Below are 20,337 nucleotides of genomic sequence, written 5' to 3' on the forward strand. Positions count from 1 at the left end.
TGGGTAAACTTAATCTGCTGGTTTAATGTGCTGTTCTTGATTCTATGTATAATATAATGTTGCTTCTTTATTATTATTACTTTATTATTTTTATCATTGTTCCTTCTCCTTTTATCTTTGCTTTTATTCTATATTAAAGGGGAACACCGTTTTTTTTTACATTTGGCCCTTGATTTTACGTTATTACATCATGTTCTACTCACCCATATTAGTTTTGTGTCATTTGGAGCTGATCTGAAGATCTGAAGATATTCCTTATTGGCAAAGAGTTGTAGGCACAACATTCATAACATGTAGGTGAACTGTTTAAATATATATATATATATATATATATATATATATATATATATATATATATATATATATATATATATATATATATATATATATTTTTTTTTTTTTTTTTCTTCAAAACTTTATGGAAAAGTTGCAAATTACAAAACATTGACAAGATATAGAACAGTGTCTCCTTTTCAATCGGTCTCCGCCAAGTGACGTCAATTGTTTACCTCGGGCGCGGTACACTATGCCTTTTCCACTTAAAATGGCGTCTTAGCAACAAATGTCACGTGACTGGCGGAGACCGATTTTCCTAAATCCGCCCCTGTTTTCAGGCTTATGTTAACTGTAATGACTTATCTTGGACAGGCTGCTATGTAAACAGGCCTTTAGTCCTTCGTTTAGCTATGCTGCGGTTGTTTACACTACACCTTTTCCAACTAAAATGGCGTCTTAGCAACAAAAGTCACGTGACTGGCGGAGACCGATTATGGAGTACAATTACAATTAAGATATAACATACTAACTTAAATAAATAACGGAAGAGACTTAAACACAACAACAACAAACAAATTAAAACAAAACAAAAAAGGCAAGATATATTACATTTCTCCAAATATTTTCAATAGTTATATTTTTTTTAAAAAAGCGGAGTGTGTATGACGTCATCTATGTTTGTCTGTCAATCTTGATATTTTCAATAAAGAAAAGGAGAAAAAAGTGCGCATGCGCAATGAGCTGCTGGTAGGGATCGGGTAGCATTAGCAGCATTAGCTTAGCTTGTGTGTGGAGTCATTGTAGAGAGGCTGATAATCTGGGAGTGTTTGCAGTGAGAATGTCTTCAGTCCAGCTTCGAGGAGAGTTTATCACCGAGCAGTTAACTCCTGCTGAAGAAACATTCGCGGAGTTTAAAGGGAGTTTGGTCAATTCGGAGGAAAAGATGGACGATCAACATCTACTGCTGGATTTCACCAGGATCCCCCAGATCATCTTACACCGGATAGGTAGGAAACACCTGATAGAAATGATTCCCTGATGATGCACACTGTGGATTTTAGCCTCATCTGATTGGAAAACTGCTTAGAGGAGATCAACATGCTAAGCTAAAGCTAACTTCGGGTCGGCGGCCATCTTACTACGGTCAGCTCGCTCACTTACAATATTGGGTTTTAATAACTGCGGTCTATTTAGTAATTTGCTCCGGTTAAACCTGTTTTTTATGGCAAGCCAAGAAGGTCACATTTCGCATTGAATTGTCGCGTTAAGATTGAAGTTAACCCGCAAAAAACGCGCGTTCTCCCGAGATTACGCCGCTTTTTACGCCGTCTTTTACCAACAAGCGCCGCCTTTGACGCGCGTCATGAGAGTACCGCAAGACGCGCGTTAAATACGCGCGTTGTGTCGTTCAGAACGCGCGTTAAATACGCGCGTTGTGTCGGTCAGAACGTTTTCCTAATATGATAATGATGTCCTTCCTTCTTTTCCCACAGCCAATGCATTTGAACTGGTTGCATCCAATGGCTGATCAAGGCAGTCAGACCAAGAAAGTTCAGCACAGATCTGCTTTGTGGAAAACTGCACAGAGCTCAATGTTGCAGCATTGCCAGAATTCACTGCATTGCCGTTTCACAAACCTTAATGTTAGGAGTAAATCCACTACTTACACTTTGCTGTTATTTTGAATCCATTCCATGCCTATTTTCATGTAAAAACGGTTTACATTGCCAACTAATGTTTTGTATTCACCAGGATTACTAGGAATGTTTCACCGGTTCTTACTACCGAGAGGTGGCGTAGTGGGTTAAGTAACTGCCATTGATGCGAATCTTTTGCTTCGTGGCGGGTTCGAATCCGGCAGAGGCCGTCCGACTTTATCCTTTATATTCTGTCTTGTCTCCAACCAAGCCCATTTATTTATTTATTTTTTTCTGAGAATATAATCATAAATGTAGCCTACTTCACTGTTTTTGATCCATCGCCATGCATTCTGTCATGTAAAAACTTTTTATATTGTACTAATAAAATGACAATAAAGGGGACACTTGTCTTCCAGAAAATTTGCCGGTCTGACTTGTTTTCTGTATATTTTCCTGCATATCACCAACCTTTTCCCATAATGCTTTCTACAGCCATGGAGTAACTGCTGTTAAAATTAAATGAACAGGAAAATTTCTTATTAAAAGTGTTATTAGTGCAATGAGAAAAAACTTGCTTAGTTGAGCAAGTGGAGGTTTGATGATCCCCATAGCTCATGTTCTCTGTCTCCTACATATATATATATATATATATATATATATATATATATATATATATATGTATTAACCACGTCACATAAATGTTCTTTCAGTCTGCAGATGGCGCCATATAACGAGTAGGCTACTGGCAGAGCAGCAAACAGGTGTTTGCACCAAAGCTGGGGAACAATATAGGCAAGGTGTGTCTCTTTTTCAAGAGAGAACTGGATACTGGATTCTTCTATCTTTTTTATTTATTATGAACTATTATTTATCTATTTCCCACTACCTTTGACCACTAGTCAATACCTTTACTTATGTGTACTAGAACAAGATCCAAATGTGCAAGAGTCTAATTACATTTTCATTGTGGAGTAGGAGACAAGGTATGGGTGCAGCACCTTCCATTGGGGGTGTATCCAGAAAACAGGTACTACGTTACTTAGATGTTACATTTAATTTTAACAGCAGTTGTTCCGTGGCTGCAGAAAGCATTATGAGCTTGGGAAAAGGTTAGTGATATGCAGGAAACATACAGAAAACAAGTCAGACAGACACATTTTCTGGAGGATAAGTGGCCCCTTTAATGTCATTTTATTAGCACTATGTAAAAAGTTGTTACATGACAGAATGAATAGCGATGGATCAAAAACAACAGAGAAGTGGGCTACATATATGGATTATATTCTTGGTTAGAGGCAAGAGAGAATATCAAAGGCATAGGTTTGATTTCAGCTTTGGCAGGGACACTATTGGTCTTCAGTTTCACTGGTCTAATGTCATTGGTCCTTTGCAAAAAGATGCATACTCCTTTTTTTAATGCTTAATGTGAGCATCAGGCTTTGATGTGTTTAAAGAGAACAGCATAATTTCTTCCTAGATTAATACAAATCTTATAAGCACTACACTCACTAGATGCTGTTTAGCAATGTTTGAAGCATCACTGGCTCTGATCAATGTGCAATTAGGACTTTTTTCCACTTTGAAAATGTTTGCATTTAAACTTACCAGTAAGACAGAAGGTAAATACATTCCTATTTGACCAAATATAGTCTATATATGCCTGTTATATGTTGACGTATCATGGGTTTTCTTTTGAAGATGTATAACTGTACAGAGGTAAACAGGTGAAACCCACTCTTATTTTTTTATCTAATATGCTCTCTCTGTGTCATGCAAAATAATACATTCAACGGACGGCAAATAAATGTATTGTATTTACATGTGCACTGGAACTATAAGAGGAACTGACACTGAGGATTTTGAATATTAACTTCACTATACAAGTTGTACATCTGGGCTGTAGTTAGTCTATGTAGCCCATTTCATAAATTTGTTCTATGGCTAAAACAATTAATCACATCTATCAATAATTTAAATAATCGTCAACTGATTTAGTAATTGATTAATCATTAACTGGAGTATAGAGCCACTAAAATGTGCCTTTAAGCCAATAGAGCGACCCACTTAGAGCAGGAATTATACCAAGATTGTGAAAAAATATGTAAACATTTTGCATTTAGGACAAAAAAAAAAGTTTTAGTCTGTCAATATTCTCCATCCAGAACTCCTCCAGAGGAAACGTTTCTGTTTCACCTGGGGTCATTTCGTAAAAAAATCTACTTTAAGGAACCTTTGGGTGATCTGATTATTAATCAATTCATCAAAAAAATAATCAACAGTTTCAACCCTTATTTTATGGTAACGTTCCAAACACATTTCTTCCATCATGCAGCAGTGAAGGGCAGCTGCTTCACCCTGAGGCTGCCCTGCATCATTATATCTGTTTCCTACAATCATATAATGTTTCTATTCTACAAGTGCGTCTATAATAGTAAAGGATTAAATGTAACAACCTTTTATCATCATCCTATATTGCTTGCTGTTTAAAAGCTCCTTATGTCTATTTTCTTTTTTAGTGGCATCATCTACAAACACAACACTAAGAATCAGCCAAAGTTTATTCAAATATAAAATCACTTTAAACAATTATTATCTGTAATGTAATAGTATCCAAAATAAACAGCCAGATTCAAGCATTATTTACCAGAGATTAATGTACTAATTTACTTATGGACCATGTGGAAATCTAGAAAAATAGAATCAGTGTAAATAGAGTTCCTCTGTGTGTCTTTATCCTATTTCTAGAAGTAGAATCAATTGAATAGAACTATTTTTATGTGGAAAACAAAAAAATAGAAGAACGTCAGCATCCTTCTCGTGTTGTTATGTTCTACAAAATAAATTAAGAGCTTTTATATACACCTGAACTGCCGTCAAAAAACAGAAAACAGTAATAGAAAAGAAATACTGGTGAAAGGGAATCAGAAATGTTGATAGATTACAGACTGCTCATTTCAACAGCGGTTTTCAGAACTCCTGTCTGACTCAGAATATTTTGTTTTATAAAAGAAATCCTAACTTTGGTTACTTTCATTTCTCAAGTTCCAAAAATACAAACTATCTCCTGCTTCTTCATAGAACTGCAGTCAGAAGCTTTCGCCTGTTTTAGCCTAGAGTGTCCCTGCCAAAGCTGAATTAAAACCTATGCCTTTGATATTCTCTCTTGCCTCTAACCAAGAATATAATCCATAAATGTAGCCCACTTCTCTGTTGTTTTTGATCCATCGCCATTCATTCTGTCATGTAACAACTTTTTACATTGTGCTAATAAAATGACAATAAAGGGGCCACTTGTCCTCCAGAAAATGTGTCTGTCTGACTTGTTTTCTGTATGTTTCCTGCATATCGCTAACCTTTTCCCAAGCTCATAATGCTTTCTGCAGCCACGGAACAACTGCTGTTAAAATTAAATGTAACATCTAAATAACGTAGTACCTGTTTTCTGGATACACCCCCAATGGAAGGTGCTGCACCCATACCTTGTCTCCTACTCCACAATGAAAATGTAATTAGACTCTTGCACATTTGGATCTTGTTCCAGTACACATAAGTAAAGGTATTGACTAGTGGTAAAAGGTAGTGGGAAATAGATAAATAATAGTTCATAATAAATAAAAAAGATTAAAGAATCCAGTATCCAGTTCTCTCTTGAAAAAGAGACACACCTTGCCTATATTGTTCCCCAGCTTTGGTGCAAACACCTGTTTGCTGCTCTGCCAGTAGCCTACCCGTTATATGGCGCCATCTGCAGACTGAAAGTATTGTAGACTGAAAGAACATTTATGTGACGTGGTTTATATATATATATATATATATATATATATATATATATATATATATATATGTGTGTGTGTATATATAGGAGACAGAGAACATGAGCTATGGGGATCATCAAACCTCCACTGGCTCAACTAAGCAAGTTTTTTCTCATTGCACTAATAACACTTTTAATAAGAAATTTTCCTGTTCATTTAATTTTAACAGCAGTTGCTCCATGGCTGTAGAAAGCATTATGGGAAAAGGTTGGTGATATGCAGGAAAATATACAGAAAACAAGTCAGACCGGCAAATTTTCTGGAAGACAAGTGTCCCTTTTATTGTCATTTTATTAGTACAATATAAAATGTTTTTACATGACAGAATGCATGGCGATGGATCAAAAACAGTGAAGTAGGCTACATTTATGATTATATTCTCAGAAAAAAATAAATAAATTAATGGGCTTGGTTGGAGACAAGAAAGAACATAAAGGAAAAGTCGGACTGCCTCTGCCGGATTCGAACCTGCCACGAAGCAATAAATTCGCATTGAAGGCGGTTACTTAACCCACTACGCCGCCTCTCGGTGATGATAAGTGGTGAAACATTCCTAGTAATCCTGGTAAATACAAAACATCAGTTGGCGATGTAAAACGTTTTTACACGAAAATAGGCATGGAATGGATTCAAAATAACAGCAAAGTGTATGTAGTGGATATATTCCTAACATTAAGTCTTTGTGAAACGGCAATGCAGTGAATTTTGGCAATGCTGCAACTTTGAGCTCTGTGCAGTTTTCCACAAAGCAGATCTATGCTGAACTTTCTTGGTCTGGCTGCCTTGATCAGCCATTGGATGCAACCAGTTCAAATGCATTGGCTGTGGGAAAAGAAGGAAGGACATCATTATCATATTAGGAAAACGCGCGTTAAATACGCGCGTTCTGACCGACACAACGCGCGTATTTAACGCGCGTTCTGACCGACACAACGCGCGTATTTAACGCGCGTTCTGACCGACACAACGCGCGTATTTAACGCGCGTCTTGCGGTACTATCATGACGCGCGTAAAAGGCGGCGCTTGTTGGTAAAAGACGGCCTAAAAAGCGGCGTAATCTCGGGGGAACGCGCGTTTTTTGCGGGTTAACTTCAATCTTAACGCGAGAATTCAATGCGAAATATGACCTTCTTGGCTTGCCATAGTTTTTCGCTCCTAGTTTACTGCAATCGGAGAAACCGTCCCAACATTTTAAGTGCACCCGTATTACAGACTTTACAGTAATAAACTGCGAGAGAAAACTTCTACATTGTGTAGCGACTACATGTTTTTAAATTAAAAGTGTAGGCTTAGCTTTTGAAGCAGAGAAACTATCAGGCTATAATGTTAGTTAACCTATTTAATAGTTAGTAATGGGTTAAAGAGGCATCTTGAAGCTTTTCCACTCATTGCCAAACTGTATTATTCTGCCTTGCACAATACTGACACCTGCTGGACCTTTAAAGACACTACAGGCAGCTTATTGGACAGGCTAAACTGAATGGATTGGATGACCTAGTACAGTGATATATAATTTAAGTTATTGTTGGTTATATTGTATTATTTAATGTCTATGTTTAAATTGAAAATATCTTTGATATTTTTAGATGTAGCCAATAAATAATGTAAACATATATCATAGCCTAAAAATTAAAGGGAAAATGTGAATGAGGATGCTTGTGGACTAGGATTTAAGTTGTGTGATAACTGAGAAGAAAAGGATGAGAAAATTTAAATAAAAACGCAACGGCTGAAACATTCTTATTTCCGTTTAGGCTGCTGCAAAATTGTTGATAATTTTATTGAGAAACGTTTTTAAACAAAGTTTAGTTAGTCAGTCAGAAACAACTCCTGTATGGGTCACAGGACTTTCTTGAAACGAATTGTGCACCGATACAGTGTTTTGCTCTATGTGCTCCACGCATTGGTGTTACTGGACCCATCACTACTATGCACTAACATTTATAATAAATATTAATTTATTTTGATATGCAAAACTAAAAGGTGCATCTAATTAAACCAGCAGAGTACCACGATGCCACATCGTTTTTGAGTCAGTCCATCACTGGAAACTATTAAGCAAAAATCCCAATATTTGCACAAAATTCATTAAGAGATTTAAAATGCAAAAATAAAAGCCATAACTTTTGAAGCCAATGGAGAACTATGATCCAACATTCATTTTGAGTCAGTCGATCACATGACCTGGAACAATTTTGGATTGAACCAAAAGAAAACTGTAATTCCCATGAAGATAGAAAAACATCTGTGGAGCTACATTAGGGCCATAACGTTTCTTTAAATGAAAAGAAATCAACAACAAAAAAAACAAATTTTCCAACTGAAATGAGATTTAAATCTAAACAAATCCATCCATCTTCTTTGGCTCATCAGGCATTTTCACTGTGGGGCTGGTGCCTGCCTCCAGCACTCTGTCTCTGCCTTGATGTATGGAATGTTGGCCTCAGGCTCTTTCTCTGGTTGCTGAAACCAAATAGTTTTTCACTCTCCATAGAGAAAGATTTAATGAAATTGATTGATTGATTGATTGACTTTATCAATCTCACAGTGGAGAAATGTACTCATTACATCGGCTCAAATAGTCAAAGAAGAAGAAATCAGCTTCTCCTCTAGAACCGACTGTTTATGCAGCCTGTAGAACAAAAGGCAGAAATAGAGAAACAATCAGATTAAATTGTGACAAATGGGGTCTATAACACAGATGATAGGAGAGATTAGGTGGCTGCAGGGTTGCCCCATTAAAACTGAAAAACTTAAACAATTGTGTTACATTTCCTAATTTCTGGCCCCAGATATATCGAGCACATGTTTGGTCTGTGTTCTAGCCACCCAATTTTAATTTATATATTAGGAAACTTTATTAGCTTAGATATATTTCTGTTAGTTAATATTTCAGCTGAGGGATTACTGTATAATATTTTCCATAACTTGAAATAGATATTCCCAATGAACCCTATTGAACGCCTTTTCGGCATCTAACAATAAAACAGCTGAGTCTGAGGTACCTTTATTATAATGAATTATATTTAATACTCGCCTCACGTTATGAAAGCCTTGCCTCCCCAAAATAAACCCATTTTGATCTCAGTTAATTGTCTTTGGTAAAACCTTTTGTAATCGTGCTAGCAACTTAGATATTATCTTTAAATTCAATAAACTAATGGGCCTAAAATTCCTAAATTTGAAGGTCTTCTATAAATCTACTGGGATACCGTCTGGACCTGCTCTTCTGTTGCAATTTCTTGACTTAAGTTGTCCTTATCTTCATTGGAGAATTTGGGTTTATTTAAGTTGACTAAAAATGTATTGTTTTCAAATTTTATGTTTATTTCTGTTTTATACAATCTTCATAATAGTTCTTAAAGGCTACATTAATTTCTTGGGGATCCTGTAAGATTAGATCATTTGATATAATCGAGGTTATTGGTTGTTTTGTTTCCAGCTGTTTTATTTGCCATGCCAGTAGTTTGCCTGCTTTGTTACCCTGTTCATAAAATGTTTGTCTGAGTCGTAAAAGACTTGCTGCTGCTCTGGAGGCTGAATACTCGTCATATTCTGCTCTCAAAATCAATAATTCCTTTCCTAGTTGTGGGTCATTTTCTTTGTTTACTTTAGCTTGAATTACCTGTATTTTATCTTCCATTTGTATTCCATATCTGTCCATTTGTTTTGTTTTAGACCCTGTATAAATGATAATTTGTCCTCTAAGGAAGGCCTTAAACGCTTCCCATTTTATACTCGCTGTTGTTTCTGCAATATTAGTTAGGAGGAATTCATCGATCTGTTTTTCTAGATATTCCATAAAATGTCCATCTTGTAACCATTTATGTTGAAATTGCCATCCCGGAGTGTCTCTTTAATTTATCATCTTTGTAGATCAAACAACATGGAGCATGATCTGAAATTACAATATTATCATGAGAACAATCTTGAATTCTAAACTGCAACCCTGTAGAAATTAAGAAATAATCTATTCTGGAGTGAGTTTTGAAAGTACTCGAGTAACAGGAGTATGTTTTATTTTTTCTCTCTACAAACATCTAACTTCAGCTCCTTCATCATTCTATGAATCGCAGCTCTGCAATTAATATGTGACTGATCTAGTCCAGTTGATCTGTCCATGTTTTGGATTTAATGTACAATTAAAGTCTCCCCCTATTAAGTGTGATCCTTTAATCCTTAAATACTGTCATCCACATTGGGTCCATAGATATTGGTTAAAATTAGATTTTCCGACATTAAGGAGCTTTGGAGTATTAAATACCTTCTTCTTTTATCTTTAATAATGTTTTTAATTTGCAGTGGCAGTGATTCATGTATTAGGGTCACAACTCCTCTGGAGTGAGATGTGAATGTTGCTATATATATATATATATATATATATATATATATATATATATATATATATATATATATATATATATATATATATATATTTAGCCCCTCCACTTCGTCTTCACCTTTAAACTATTCTCATCAAGAAGATGTATTTCCTGAAGAAATTTTAAAGTTAATTTTTTTCAATCTTTTTCTAACTTGCTTGACTTTTTGGAGACGTTGCAGACCCCGGCAGTTCCATGAAATAACATTTTACAGTTTGAGGCATAAAGTAACAAAAGTAGTAGGTCGCTTTACTTTATAGAAATGTGAGGCATAACAAAAGCAGATGCTAGAACATGCATCCAATACACAAAACGTTAAAAAAAACCTTTCTACCTTTTCCCTTCCCCAAATTGCAAAAGTCCCTCCCACATGCATTAGACTCCCCTTATAGCAAGAAGCCAATAACAACCAGTGAGGATCTAAACCACCCTTAGCTTATTCTATAGGAATTATTCCTGTCGTTGCTAATAATAATTTGACTCCTGTCCACTGAGACTGAGAAAATATTTTAAGGGACCACATTAAATTTAAACACTTCATTGCTACAACATTGAGAACATGGATATGTAAGATATTAAGGAACGTAAAAATAAAACAAACCAAGTCAACACATTGGAATATGAAGAAAAAACTCAAATAGCCTGAAAACGTTCTAACTGTAAGGCATCATATGCTGGATTTCTATTATTTGCGCACCCTACTTTACTGTCTATATGAAGCTTCATTCTTCAATTAATGCTCTTTGTGTCCTGAGCCCTCTTGAATTTTCTTGAAAAACTCCCCTGCATCCCCAGGTTTTAAATGTCAGTGTTTTATTTTCATCACTAGAAGCGTTGCAGAGTGAGTTACTCCGTTACGAATGCCCAATTTACGCAGCTCCTCCCGATCGAACTTTTACCTCAGCTGGTGAAGCCCGGTTTCCAGGTCTGGGTAGAAGCAGATCTGTTGTTCCTTTTAGAGGACGTCCTTTTTCTTCCATGCAGCTGGAATGATGGCTTGTCTTTCTCTGTAGTTGAGAAACTGTGGTGGGAAAAAAGTATTCAACTATTCACCCTAGTTAAATAAACAGAGATAGGTGGATTTCACTCAGTCGTCATTTTATTCATCGTATCTTTGAGAGAACAGTTCATCATACAGCCCTTATGGCACAGTATTCAGCCCTGTTCTGCCTGAGCAGCGTTTGTTTCCCCTTACTTAAAACAATGGAAAGTAGTCAGAGTTAAAACAAATTACAGACACTTTGGTTAACAGTAACATGTTATGCATAAACCATGAGAAAGAATTTGGTTTGTTATGAGAAGAAGCTATGTCTGGTCTACAAACACCATCCCACAGAGAATGGTGTGGCCTTCAAGGTGAAACAGACTGAGTGAAAACTTTTATAGTGAGTAAATAGGATAAAATAATATACAATAGAAGAGAAATCTTAATTTTCCAATAACAGAAACTTCATTATCAGGGCTCTTGGTCCTAATCTGCTCTTTCCAGGCTCACCAAGGGTTGCAGCTCCTCATTCCCCAACGCCCCCGGTAACCACTTTTCCAAAAAGGCTCATAGATCTGGACCCTCGGCAACGTCCCGTAAATTCACAAGTCTCAAGTTATTCAGGCGAGACCTTGTTTCCAAGTCCATGAGTTTGTGCCCCATCGATTTTATTTTAAGCCTGCAAGGAACTCACGTTAGCTTGTAGATTAGCCACGTCATCTTCTCCAGTAGAAATAGAGTCCTCCACCCGTGACATACGTTCATTATAGTCTTTCATTTCTTGTTTTACATCTTGTAGTGTCACATCACTCCATTAAGGTTCACAGAGAACTCGTTTCTCAATGAATCCAGTGCAGCAAGGATTTGATCCGACTTACTATTGTCGGATTCACTTTTCCCTTCTTGAGCAGCCATGTTTTTGTCCTTTATGTTATGTTCAAACAGCTTTGTTTTCTTGGATGCCTCACTTTCCCTTTGTGTTGTCTAGTCGTGCTAGGCATTATACATCAGATTGTCCCTTTTTTTGAATCAATCTTTGTGAGCAGCGGTTATTTTCCCCTTATTGAAGCAACAAGCAGCAGGGCAAAGTACAATGCCTCTTCTCATGTGGCCGCCATAACCGGAAGCCTTTTTTTCTTTTTCTTTTATTAGTGAGTTTGGAACTTTATTAAATCACCCTATCTAACACATCGGTTGTATGGAAGCTGAGAGGCTCTCTGGTGCTTTATGGGTGGTTGAAAATGGCACAACTAGAAATATTTCAAAACCATTATTTCCATAGCAGCATTTTAATGATCAGACAAGAACACAGCCACCTAACTTTGTAAAGACATCTGTTTTGCAGATCTCATTGGTCTCAGCTGAAGGCTTTTAACTACAGTTTGTGGACTTCCTGATAGTAAAGAATTACAATAGTCCAGCCTTGAAGTAACAAATGCATGGACTAGTTTCTCAGCATCACCCCTGGACAGGATATTTCTCATTTTCGCAATATTCCTCAGATGAAACCTTTTTGTCCCTGATTATTATCTGAGACCAATTTAATCCATTCCAGATAAAGTGACTGACTAATCAGCTTCTTTTTCAAACCCAAAGATAAATACTTGTATTTTGTCTGCATACAGGTACAGAAAGTTAAGTCATCCAGGTTTTAATGTCTTCAAGACATGCCTGTAATCTATGTAATGGGTTAGCTTCATCTGGATTATAGACAGATATAGCTGGGTATCATCAGCATAACAGTGAAAATTAATCACATGCTGTCTAATAATTCTACCAATTGGGAGCATGTATAAAGTAAAGAGAATTGGTCCTAGCACTGATCCCTGTGGTACTCCACAGGTAACCTTTGAGCATGAGGAAGAGTTTTCTTTATTTTATTAACGTGAACATACTGAAACTGTTCAGATAAATATGATTCAAACCAGTCTAGTTCTGTTCCTTTAATTGCTACAAAATATTCAAGTCTTTCTAAAAGAAAATATTGATAAACTGTATCAAATGAGAACTAATAGGACATACAAGTCTATTATCTGAGACCAAGAGATTATCAGTTCTGACAATTCACAGCAGATCCTTCCCTTATCCTAATGGCTTTTGGAATACTGGTCATCCGTATCAATATTAATATGGTTCAACCATCAGACCCCTCCTTTATGCTGTCTATTGTAGTTTCTCCAATTGGTCTGGTCAAATTTCTTTTTCTTTGATTCTTCTGCACATCAAATGTATTTTTCTTCTGCAGTGAAAGCAGGTATGCTCCTCTTCAGTGATATGGCTGAGTTACTTTGCTCCTCTGTGATGGGAACCCAGACAAGAGTTCCCGGATGAGCAAAAACTTGCCCCTTTTAACGTGTCCAGAATGGGATACTGATTTCCATATAAGGGACTGAAGATGATCATGTCATCATCCGAGCTTTGTAGGCCTTCCTTCCTTCAGTACAGTCTAGACCAGGGGTGCCCAACCTTTTTTAAACCAAGATCTACTTTTGAAGTTGACGGCATGCCGAGATCTACCAAGCCAAACACAAGGGATGGGCAGTATTTGTTTTTTATTTGCACAGGTGGAGAATAAACAGTAAGTCCAACAAACGGGGAAATGATCAATTGTGTCAAAAAATAGGTAGCAAAAACAGAACTCAACAATCTCATAAGAACTTCACACCATATCACTCACTCACTCACTCACTCACTCACTCACTCACTCACTGAAACTATAGAAAAGAGCAGTCAAGATCTCCAGGCAAAGGCTGTGCAGTCAAAAAATCTAAATACACCAATTGATACACACACACAGTCCAGTAGAGAGAAAACAAAAAAACTTTACAACTGTAAATTTACAGTCATATGTTTATATCACTGTTTATATATATATATATATATATATTAGGGATGGAACGGTTTATGAAAACCGTCCGAACAGTTCGGTTCGACTGTCTCGGTTCGGTTCGCGTGTGTTTCATTCGGTTCATGCGCTGCTCCATTTTCTCATAGGCGAAGTGTTTACACTCCCGAGCAGAAGGTGGCGGTACTGCGACCAAAGCCAACTACCAGTAGTAAAGAAGAAGAAGCGAAGCGCAGCAGGGAAAAAAATCAGTTGTTGTGGAGAATTGTGTAGGTATGGCAAGTGGGAAAGAACAGGAGTTGGAAGACGCGCCAGCAGCACTTTGTAGGTCCCACTTTGCATTTAGATTGACCTACGATGACGGCGGAAAGAAAGTTGTGGATAAAAGTGCAACAGTGTGCAAGCATTGTGCGACACGTTTTGTTTACGCTAAAAGCAAATCCCACATACTCCGTCAGCAACCCCCACTCCGCCCCGCTGCCCTCCAGACCGGCTGCTCAAAGCAAAGCCTACAGCCTCCACTGTGGCTCCCTCCGCTCCCCTCTGAGTTCCTTGGAGATGGTAGAGAGCATGCGCCAGATGATTAAATTCAAAGCAGCAAAACATACGGAAATTATCCAGGGTTTCCGCGGATCATTTAAAATAATTACAATCCATTATTTTTTGGGGGATTTTTTCATTAATTCCATAAATTTTTATGGGATTTCGGTGTAACAATCGACATGTGTCGAATCGAACCGAACCGAAAACCGTGACCAGAAACCGTGAATCGAACCGAACCGTGGATTTCTTTTGTTTTTTGTTTTTTTGGGCTTTGAGGCTGTTGTGTGTTTTGCTACTTTTCAAGGCTGCACTTTAAAAAAAGATTAAATTGTCCAGAGAGATGTTCAAAACTAAATTTTCTTTTTGTTTTACACTTGTGTAAACAAAATGACAAATAAAATCTGTCTAAGATGACTTCAAAGCAGAAAGAAGGAGAAGGTAAGTCCCCTATTTCAGAATGATAAACTTCACTGGGCATTGGCAGAGAAACTGGCAGATGGATTAAAATTCAACAGGAAAACAGATAAAAATAGGAAAATACTAAGAACAAACTATGTGGATGTGAAGATGTAACATACAGCAGAATGGGTTGTTGTTTCTTTAATTTAGGGGAAAAGTTCCTGTGATGTTATGAGCCGGAAAGCTCTTGTACTCCAATACCCAGCATGCAATGGGGCGCGTGGCGTCACGGGTTGAAGGCTAGAGCGAGAGGGCAGTTCTGAATGTAGCTTGCTACTGAAAGGTTCTGTGGAAGTTTGGAAATAAATATACAGAACAAATATACAGAATAAACGCCTCTGAAAACTCCCGGCCCGAACAGAGCAAGCGATCTTCATCGCAGCGTCCATGACATGCTTCATATTTAAAATACTGCAGCACAGCTGTTGCTGAATGATGCAGTGGTTGATCCAAAAAATCCAGGAAAGTTTCAGACAGCTTGAACAGAGCAACGAATCCAGCAGTGAGCCCAACCATAGATGGAGCCCCATCAGTTGGGATAGATTTCATTATCTCATTATCTCTTCAGATTCCTCTTTGCAATTTAGAGTCCGTGGTAACACCCTAGCAACCGTGGCAAACCATGCCCAGCAATCAGCATACATAAAAAAGGTTCCCTGCATACTTTTTACTTCTCATTTTATTATTATGAAAATAGACGTTGGCCTCTCGTGATCAATGTTTTGATTATTTTTTTTAAAACGTTTTTGTTTTTTTTATGTCATAGCCATAAATAGATCTACATTGTAAAACTTCTCGCGATTGACTGAAACTCCGCCCGCGATCGACTGTTAGATCGCGATCGACTAGTTTGGCACCCCTGGTCTAGACTTATCAATAACTGAATTCTTCCAGCACTGTGATCTTTTTATCACTGTACCCACATCATTTTATGAAAAAACCATAGCCCTCTTGCCCTGTTGATTGCTACATTTTGCTTTTCCAGACGGCTTGATCATTGAGGCCTGTTTTTCTCTTTCTTACCATAATGTTTCTTTTTAATACGATAGAATAATTTAAAATCGGCTCAGCCTCTGACACATGGAGCTGGGGTATGTCTCTTCCAGGCAGAGATTTAGAGGTGCTGTTGAGTTTAGGGTGTCTCATTACTCCCTTATTTGCAAGACAGTCACATGTGGTGTTGGATGTAAATGCTTTACTTTCTTAAATGATTTCTTTTCACGAAACAAATTTAGGCCTTTGCTTTACTGGATCCACTTGTTCCTCAAACTAAAGGAGAGAGTTTGGTGCTTTATGTGAGGTGTCCTTTATTTAACCACCAATAGAAAGTCTTTCTGCTGTGTTTGTCTTTCAGACCACCGGCCGGATTATGTTGGAAAAGAGGAGGATTTCTCTGACCAGCAGCTCTATGAGCAGGAGAGAAATTCCAGTTTGGATGAAGAGGAACCAGAACCTTTGCAGATAAAAGAAGAGCAGCAAGAACCAGAACATTCCTGGACAAAAGAGGAAATCATTGAGGTCGCCATAGGTGAGCATAAGGAGCAGCTTTTTCTGAAGCAGGAGCCTGGATATAAGGAAGAGAAAACTTTCCAGTGTTTGACATGGGGAGAAAACTTTCTTAAAAACGAACATTTAATGGTTCACATGATTACCCACACAGGTGAGAAGACTGAAGGTGATCACCTCATCGTCTGGCCTTCCTTCCTCCAGTACAGTCTAGACTTATCAACAACTGAATTCTTCCAGCACTGTGATCCTTTTATCACTGTACCCACATCATTTTATAGTTCAAACAAATTTTACAGGGGAAGAAAACCATAGCCCTCTTGCCCTGCTGATTGCTACATTTTTAGCAAAAAATGGGGAAACTTTTCCAGACGGCTTGATCATTGAGGCCTGTTTTTCTCTTTCTTACCATAATGTTTCTTTTTAATACGATAGAATCATTTAAAATCTGCTCAGCCTCTGACACACTGAGCTGGGGTATGTCTCTTCCAGGCACAGGTGTAGAGGAAACGCTGCTGAGGCTAGGGTGTCTCATTACTCCCTTATTTGCCAGACAGTCACTGTGGTGTTGGATGTAAATGCTTTACTTTCTATGATGATTATTTGTTGAGAAACAAATTTAGGCCAGAATGAACTTCATCTCTTCAGGTTGCTTGATAGGATCCACTTGCTCCTCAGCCTCAAGGAGAGAGTTTGGTGCTTTTATGTGAGGTGTCCTTTATTTAACCACCTATAGAAAGTCTTTCTGCTGTGTTTGTCTTTCCAGACCGCCTGCAGGATTATGTTGGAAAAGAGGAGGATTTCTGTGGCCAGCAGCTCTGTGGACAGGAGAGGAATTCCAGTTTGGACCACGAGGAACAAGAAGCTCTGCAGATAAAAGAAGAGCTGCAAGAACCAGAACATCCCTGGACAAAAGAGGAAACCGTGGAGCTCCCCATAGGTGAGCATGAAGAGCAGCTTTTTCAGGAAAATGAAGAAACAGGAGAGAAACGTTTCCCATGTTTGACATGGGGAGAAAACTTTCTTAAAAAAGAACATTCAATGGTTCACATGAGAACTCCCTGGTTTAAATAATTCCAAGATAAGAGCAGAATTTTTAAAACTCCCTTTTGGTTTTGTGAAAGCTTATTTCTGCATGGTGAGACTTTGTTTTGCATCTGGGCCACATGTTTAACCTGGCATAAGCCAGATTGAAACACGTAGTTCTAAACAGTTCCTACACCGTATCAATCTGGGTATCGTTCTGTAGAACATGTCAGCAAAAGGGAGGGACATTCAGTACAATTCTTCGAGCTGATTGGATACCTACCTCCCATGTCGAGTTTTTAGCCAATCTCAGCCGCAAAAGCTGCAGAGAAATATTACATTCTTGGTTACTACTACCGTTTATGTTGTTAATTGATAAATCACATTCTTATCAAATCCTTTTTAGATGAAAACGCAAACATATTTTCCATCCACAGAGGCAAAATTCATGTCCTTTTGCTAATTTTTCTAAAAGAAAGATGAGGTAGTCCAGCTAAAACAGGCACAAATATATTTGCGCCTGTTTTATTATTTTAATTCAGCCTTCTGCCTCTGGTTGACATGTTGTCATCATACACGTCTGTATTTCAAATAGTTCAAAAGGAATTATTGGCTTTGTCATTATTCTATTCTCATCATGTATGATATCTAAATGCTTTAGACTTATGATGTATCATAATGATGCACAACTTATTCACCACAGACTGAGTCAAATAGAAGCTACAGCCGCATGAATGTTTGTCATGATAATAACAAAAAGTTTGTCACAGGAATGTAGTGTGGATTAGTTTTTACTCTAGGCTTCAGAGTGAAGAAGAAATAAACTGGGGAGGGAAAAGATTGAACTTTTTGTGATTTTTGTGATTGAAGTCAATATTTCATCAGCTTTGTTAACTTAATCCTGTTTTTCTTAAGATGTTTTGTATTAGCCATATTGCTCCATAAGAAGAGGTGCATTATGTATTCTTACCATCCTTTTACATTTTTCTCTACTTATTGTGTCTAAGGGGTTGGAGTCTGAGAAGTTTTATAATCTAGCTCTGCACTGAGGTCAGCAAAGACAGGATGCTAGATAAAGAGCTGGATCAGACCAGAATGGCATGGAACTCTGGCTTTTTGGAGAGCACTGCACTTTTCTTCTTCTGCCTTCTGGGATAAATGTGTGTGCATACCCTCATTTGGGGCTTCTATGTAGGGTCACAATGGAACTGGTGCCTTTCTCCAGCAGTCTCAGGGCAAAAGGTGCAGTAAAACCTCAATAGTTCAGCAAAAAAACAAAAAATCTAAAGAAATAGCTTAAACATTTCTTTAATGTTGACGAATCTGCAGGTAATCATATTTTAAAGCTTTGATGATGGTGGATCATTTGCCACTATTTTCTAACCTCTGATTGTGGTTTCAGAGCTGAAGTGCATGCTGGGAGATGTAGTTCCAGTCTGTTTATATATAGAAGGATCAACACAAGGATGACTGAAGTCAGGTGTCCTTTCTTTAACCTATAATGGAAAGTATTTCTGCTGTGTTTGTCTTTCCAGACCGTCTGCAGGATTATGTTGGAAAAGAGGAGGATTTCTCGGACCAGCAGCTCTGTGAACAGGAGAGGAATTCCAGTTCGGATGAAGAGGAACCAGAACCTCTGCAGATAAAAGAAGAGCAGAAAGAACCAGAACATCCCTGGACAAAAGAGGAAACCATAGAGCTCATCATAAATGAGCATGAAGAGCAGCCTGTTTTGGAGCAGGAAATGCAAAATAAAGGAGAGAAGCCTTTCTCATGTTTGACATGTGGAGAAAACTTTCTAAAAAAAGAACATTTAATGGTTCACATGAGAACTCACACAGGTCAGAAGATTTTTGAATGTCTGTTCTGTGCAAAGAATTTCACAAAGAAATCTAGACTTGATAGACACGTCAGAATTCACACAGGTGAGAAGCCTTATTCCTGTTCGATTTGTGGCAAGAATTTTACTTACAAGAGTCATGTGACTTATCACATGAGAATTCACACAGGTGAGAAACCTTATTCCTGTTCCATTTGTAACAAGAATTTTACTGAAAAAAGTGGTTTGAGTAAACACATGAAATTTCACACTGGTGTGAAGCCTTTTGTATGTCTGTCTTGTGGAAGAAGTTTCACCTTTAAGTTTGATCTTAACAATCACTTCCGAATTCATACAGGGGAGAAGCCTTTTTGCTGCACGATTTGTGGTAAAAGTTTTGTTCTAAAAAGAGATTTGACTAGACATATGAGAATTCACACAGGTGAGAAGCCTTTTTCATGCACAATTTGTGGCAAATGTTTCACTCTAAAGAGTGATTTGACTAGACACATAAGAATTCATACAGGTGAGAAGCCTTTTTCCTGCACAATTTGTGGCAAAAGTTTTACTCTAAAAGGTCATTTGACTGGACACATGAGAATTCACACAGGTGAGAAGCTCCTTTCCTGAATGATTTGTGAAAAAGGTTTTATGTGAGAAGATAAATAAAGTATTCAGATAACATTTATTCATGCATGATGTAGAATGATTTATATAAAAAAAAAAACTTAAGTTTCACTTAAGTCATAGCAGTTAGACACCACATGAATGAACAGTAGAGGCTTTTTCTATGTTTGACTGCTGATGAAATGTCCATCTTGAAACTCCTTCACATTGTTTGATGAGAAACTCATGGGTTAATGGTCTTTTTCGAGCAAGGTTTTGAGAAAGCCATTAATTAACATCTCTGTTTTATATAGAAACTAGAACGTCTAAGGTGTTGTATTTTAAACCTGGTAAATATTCGGGTCTTGGGCGAATATATGGATGTGAACTTTTGAAAGTTAAGTATTTTGGGTTTGTAAATCAGATTTAAATGG

General features: G+C 37.5%; 1 protein-coding gene across 1 annotated transcript; it reads left to right on the forward strand.

The window, feature by feature from the left end:
* The first annotated feature begins 1,227 nt into the window (after nt 1-1,227).
* LOC119786726 (gastrula zinc finger protein XlCGF57.1-like) lies at nt 1,228-20,083 on the forward strand. The gene is made up of 4 exons (XM_038290233.1): nt 1,228-1,283; nt 16,301-16,474; nt 17,219-17,392; nt 19,014-20,083. Exon 4 carries the CDS (start codon nt 19,223-19,225, stop codon nt 19,925-19,927), a length of 705 nt encoding a protein of 234 aa, XP_038146161.1. The 5' UTR covers nt 1,228-1,283; nt 16,301-16,474; nt 17,219-17,392; nt 19,014-19,222; the 3' UTR covers nt 19,928-20,083.
* The last annotated feature ends 254 nt before the right edge of the window (nt 20,084-20,337 follow it).

This window comes from Cyprinodon tularosa, unplaced genomic scaffold, assembly GCF_016077235.1.
Source record: "Cyprinodon tularosa strain WSP-4 unplaced genomic scaffold, ASM1607723v1 ctg1074, whole genome shotgun sequence".
NCBI classification, from domain to species: domain Eukaryota; kingdom Metazoa; phylum Chordata; class Actinopteri; order Cyprinodontiformes; family Cyprinodontidae; genus Cyprinodon; species Cyprinodon tularosa.

Bases quoted from the DNA above. Each gene is read 5' to 3' on its own strand.
- LOC119786726 (XM_038290233.1), top strand. From the start codon at position 19,223: ATGCAAAATAAAGGAGAGAAGCCTTTCTCATGTTTGACATGTGGAGAA.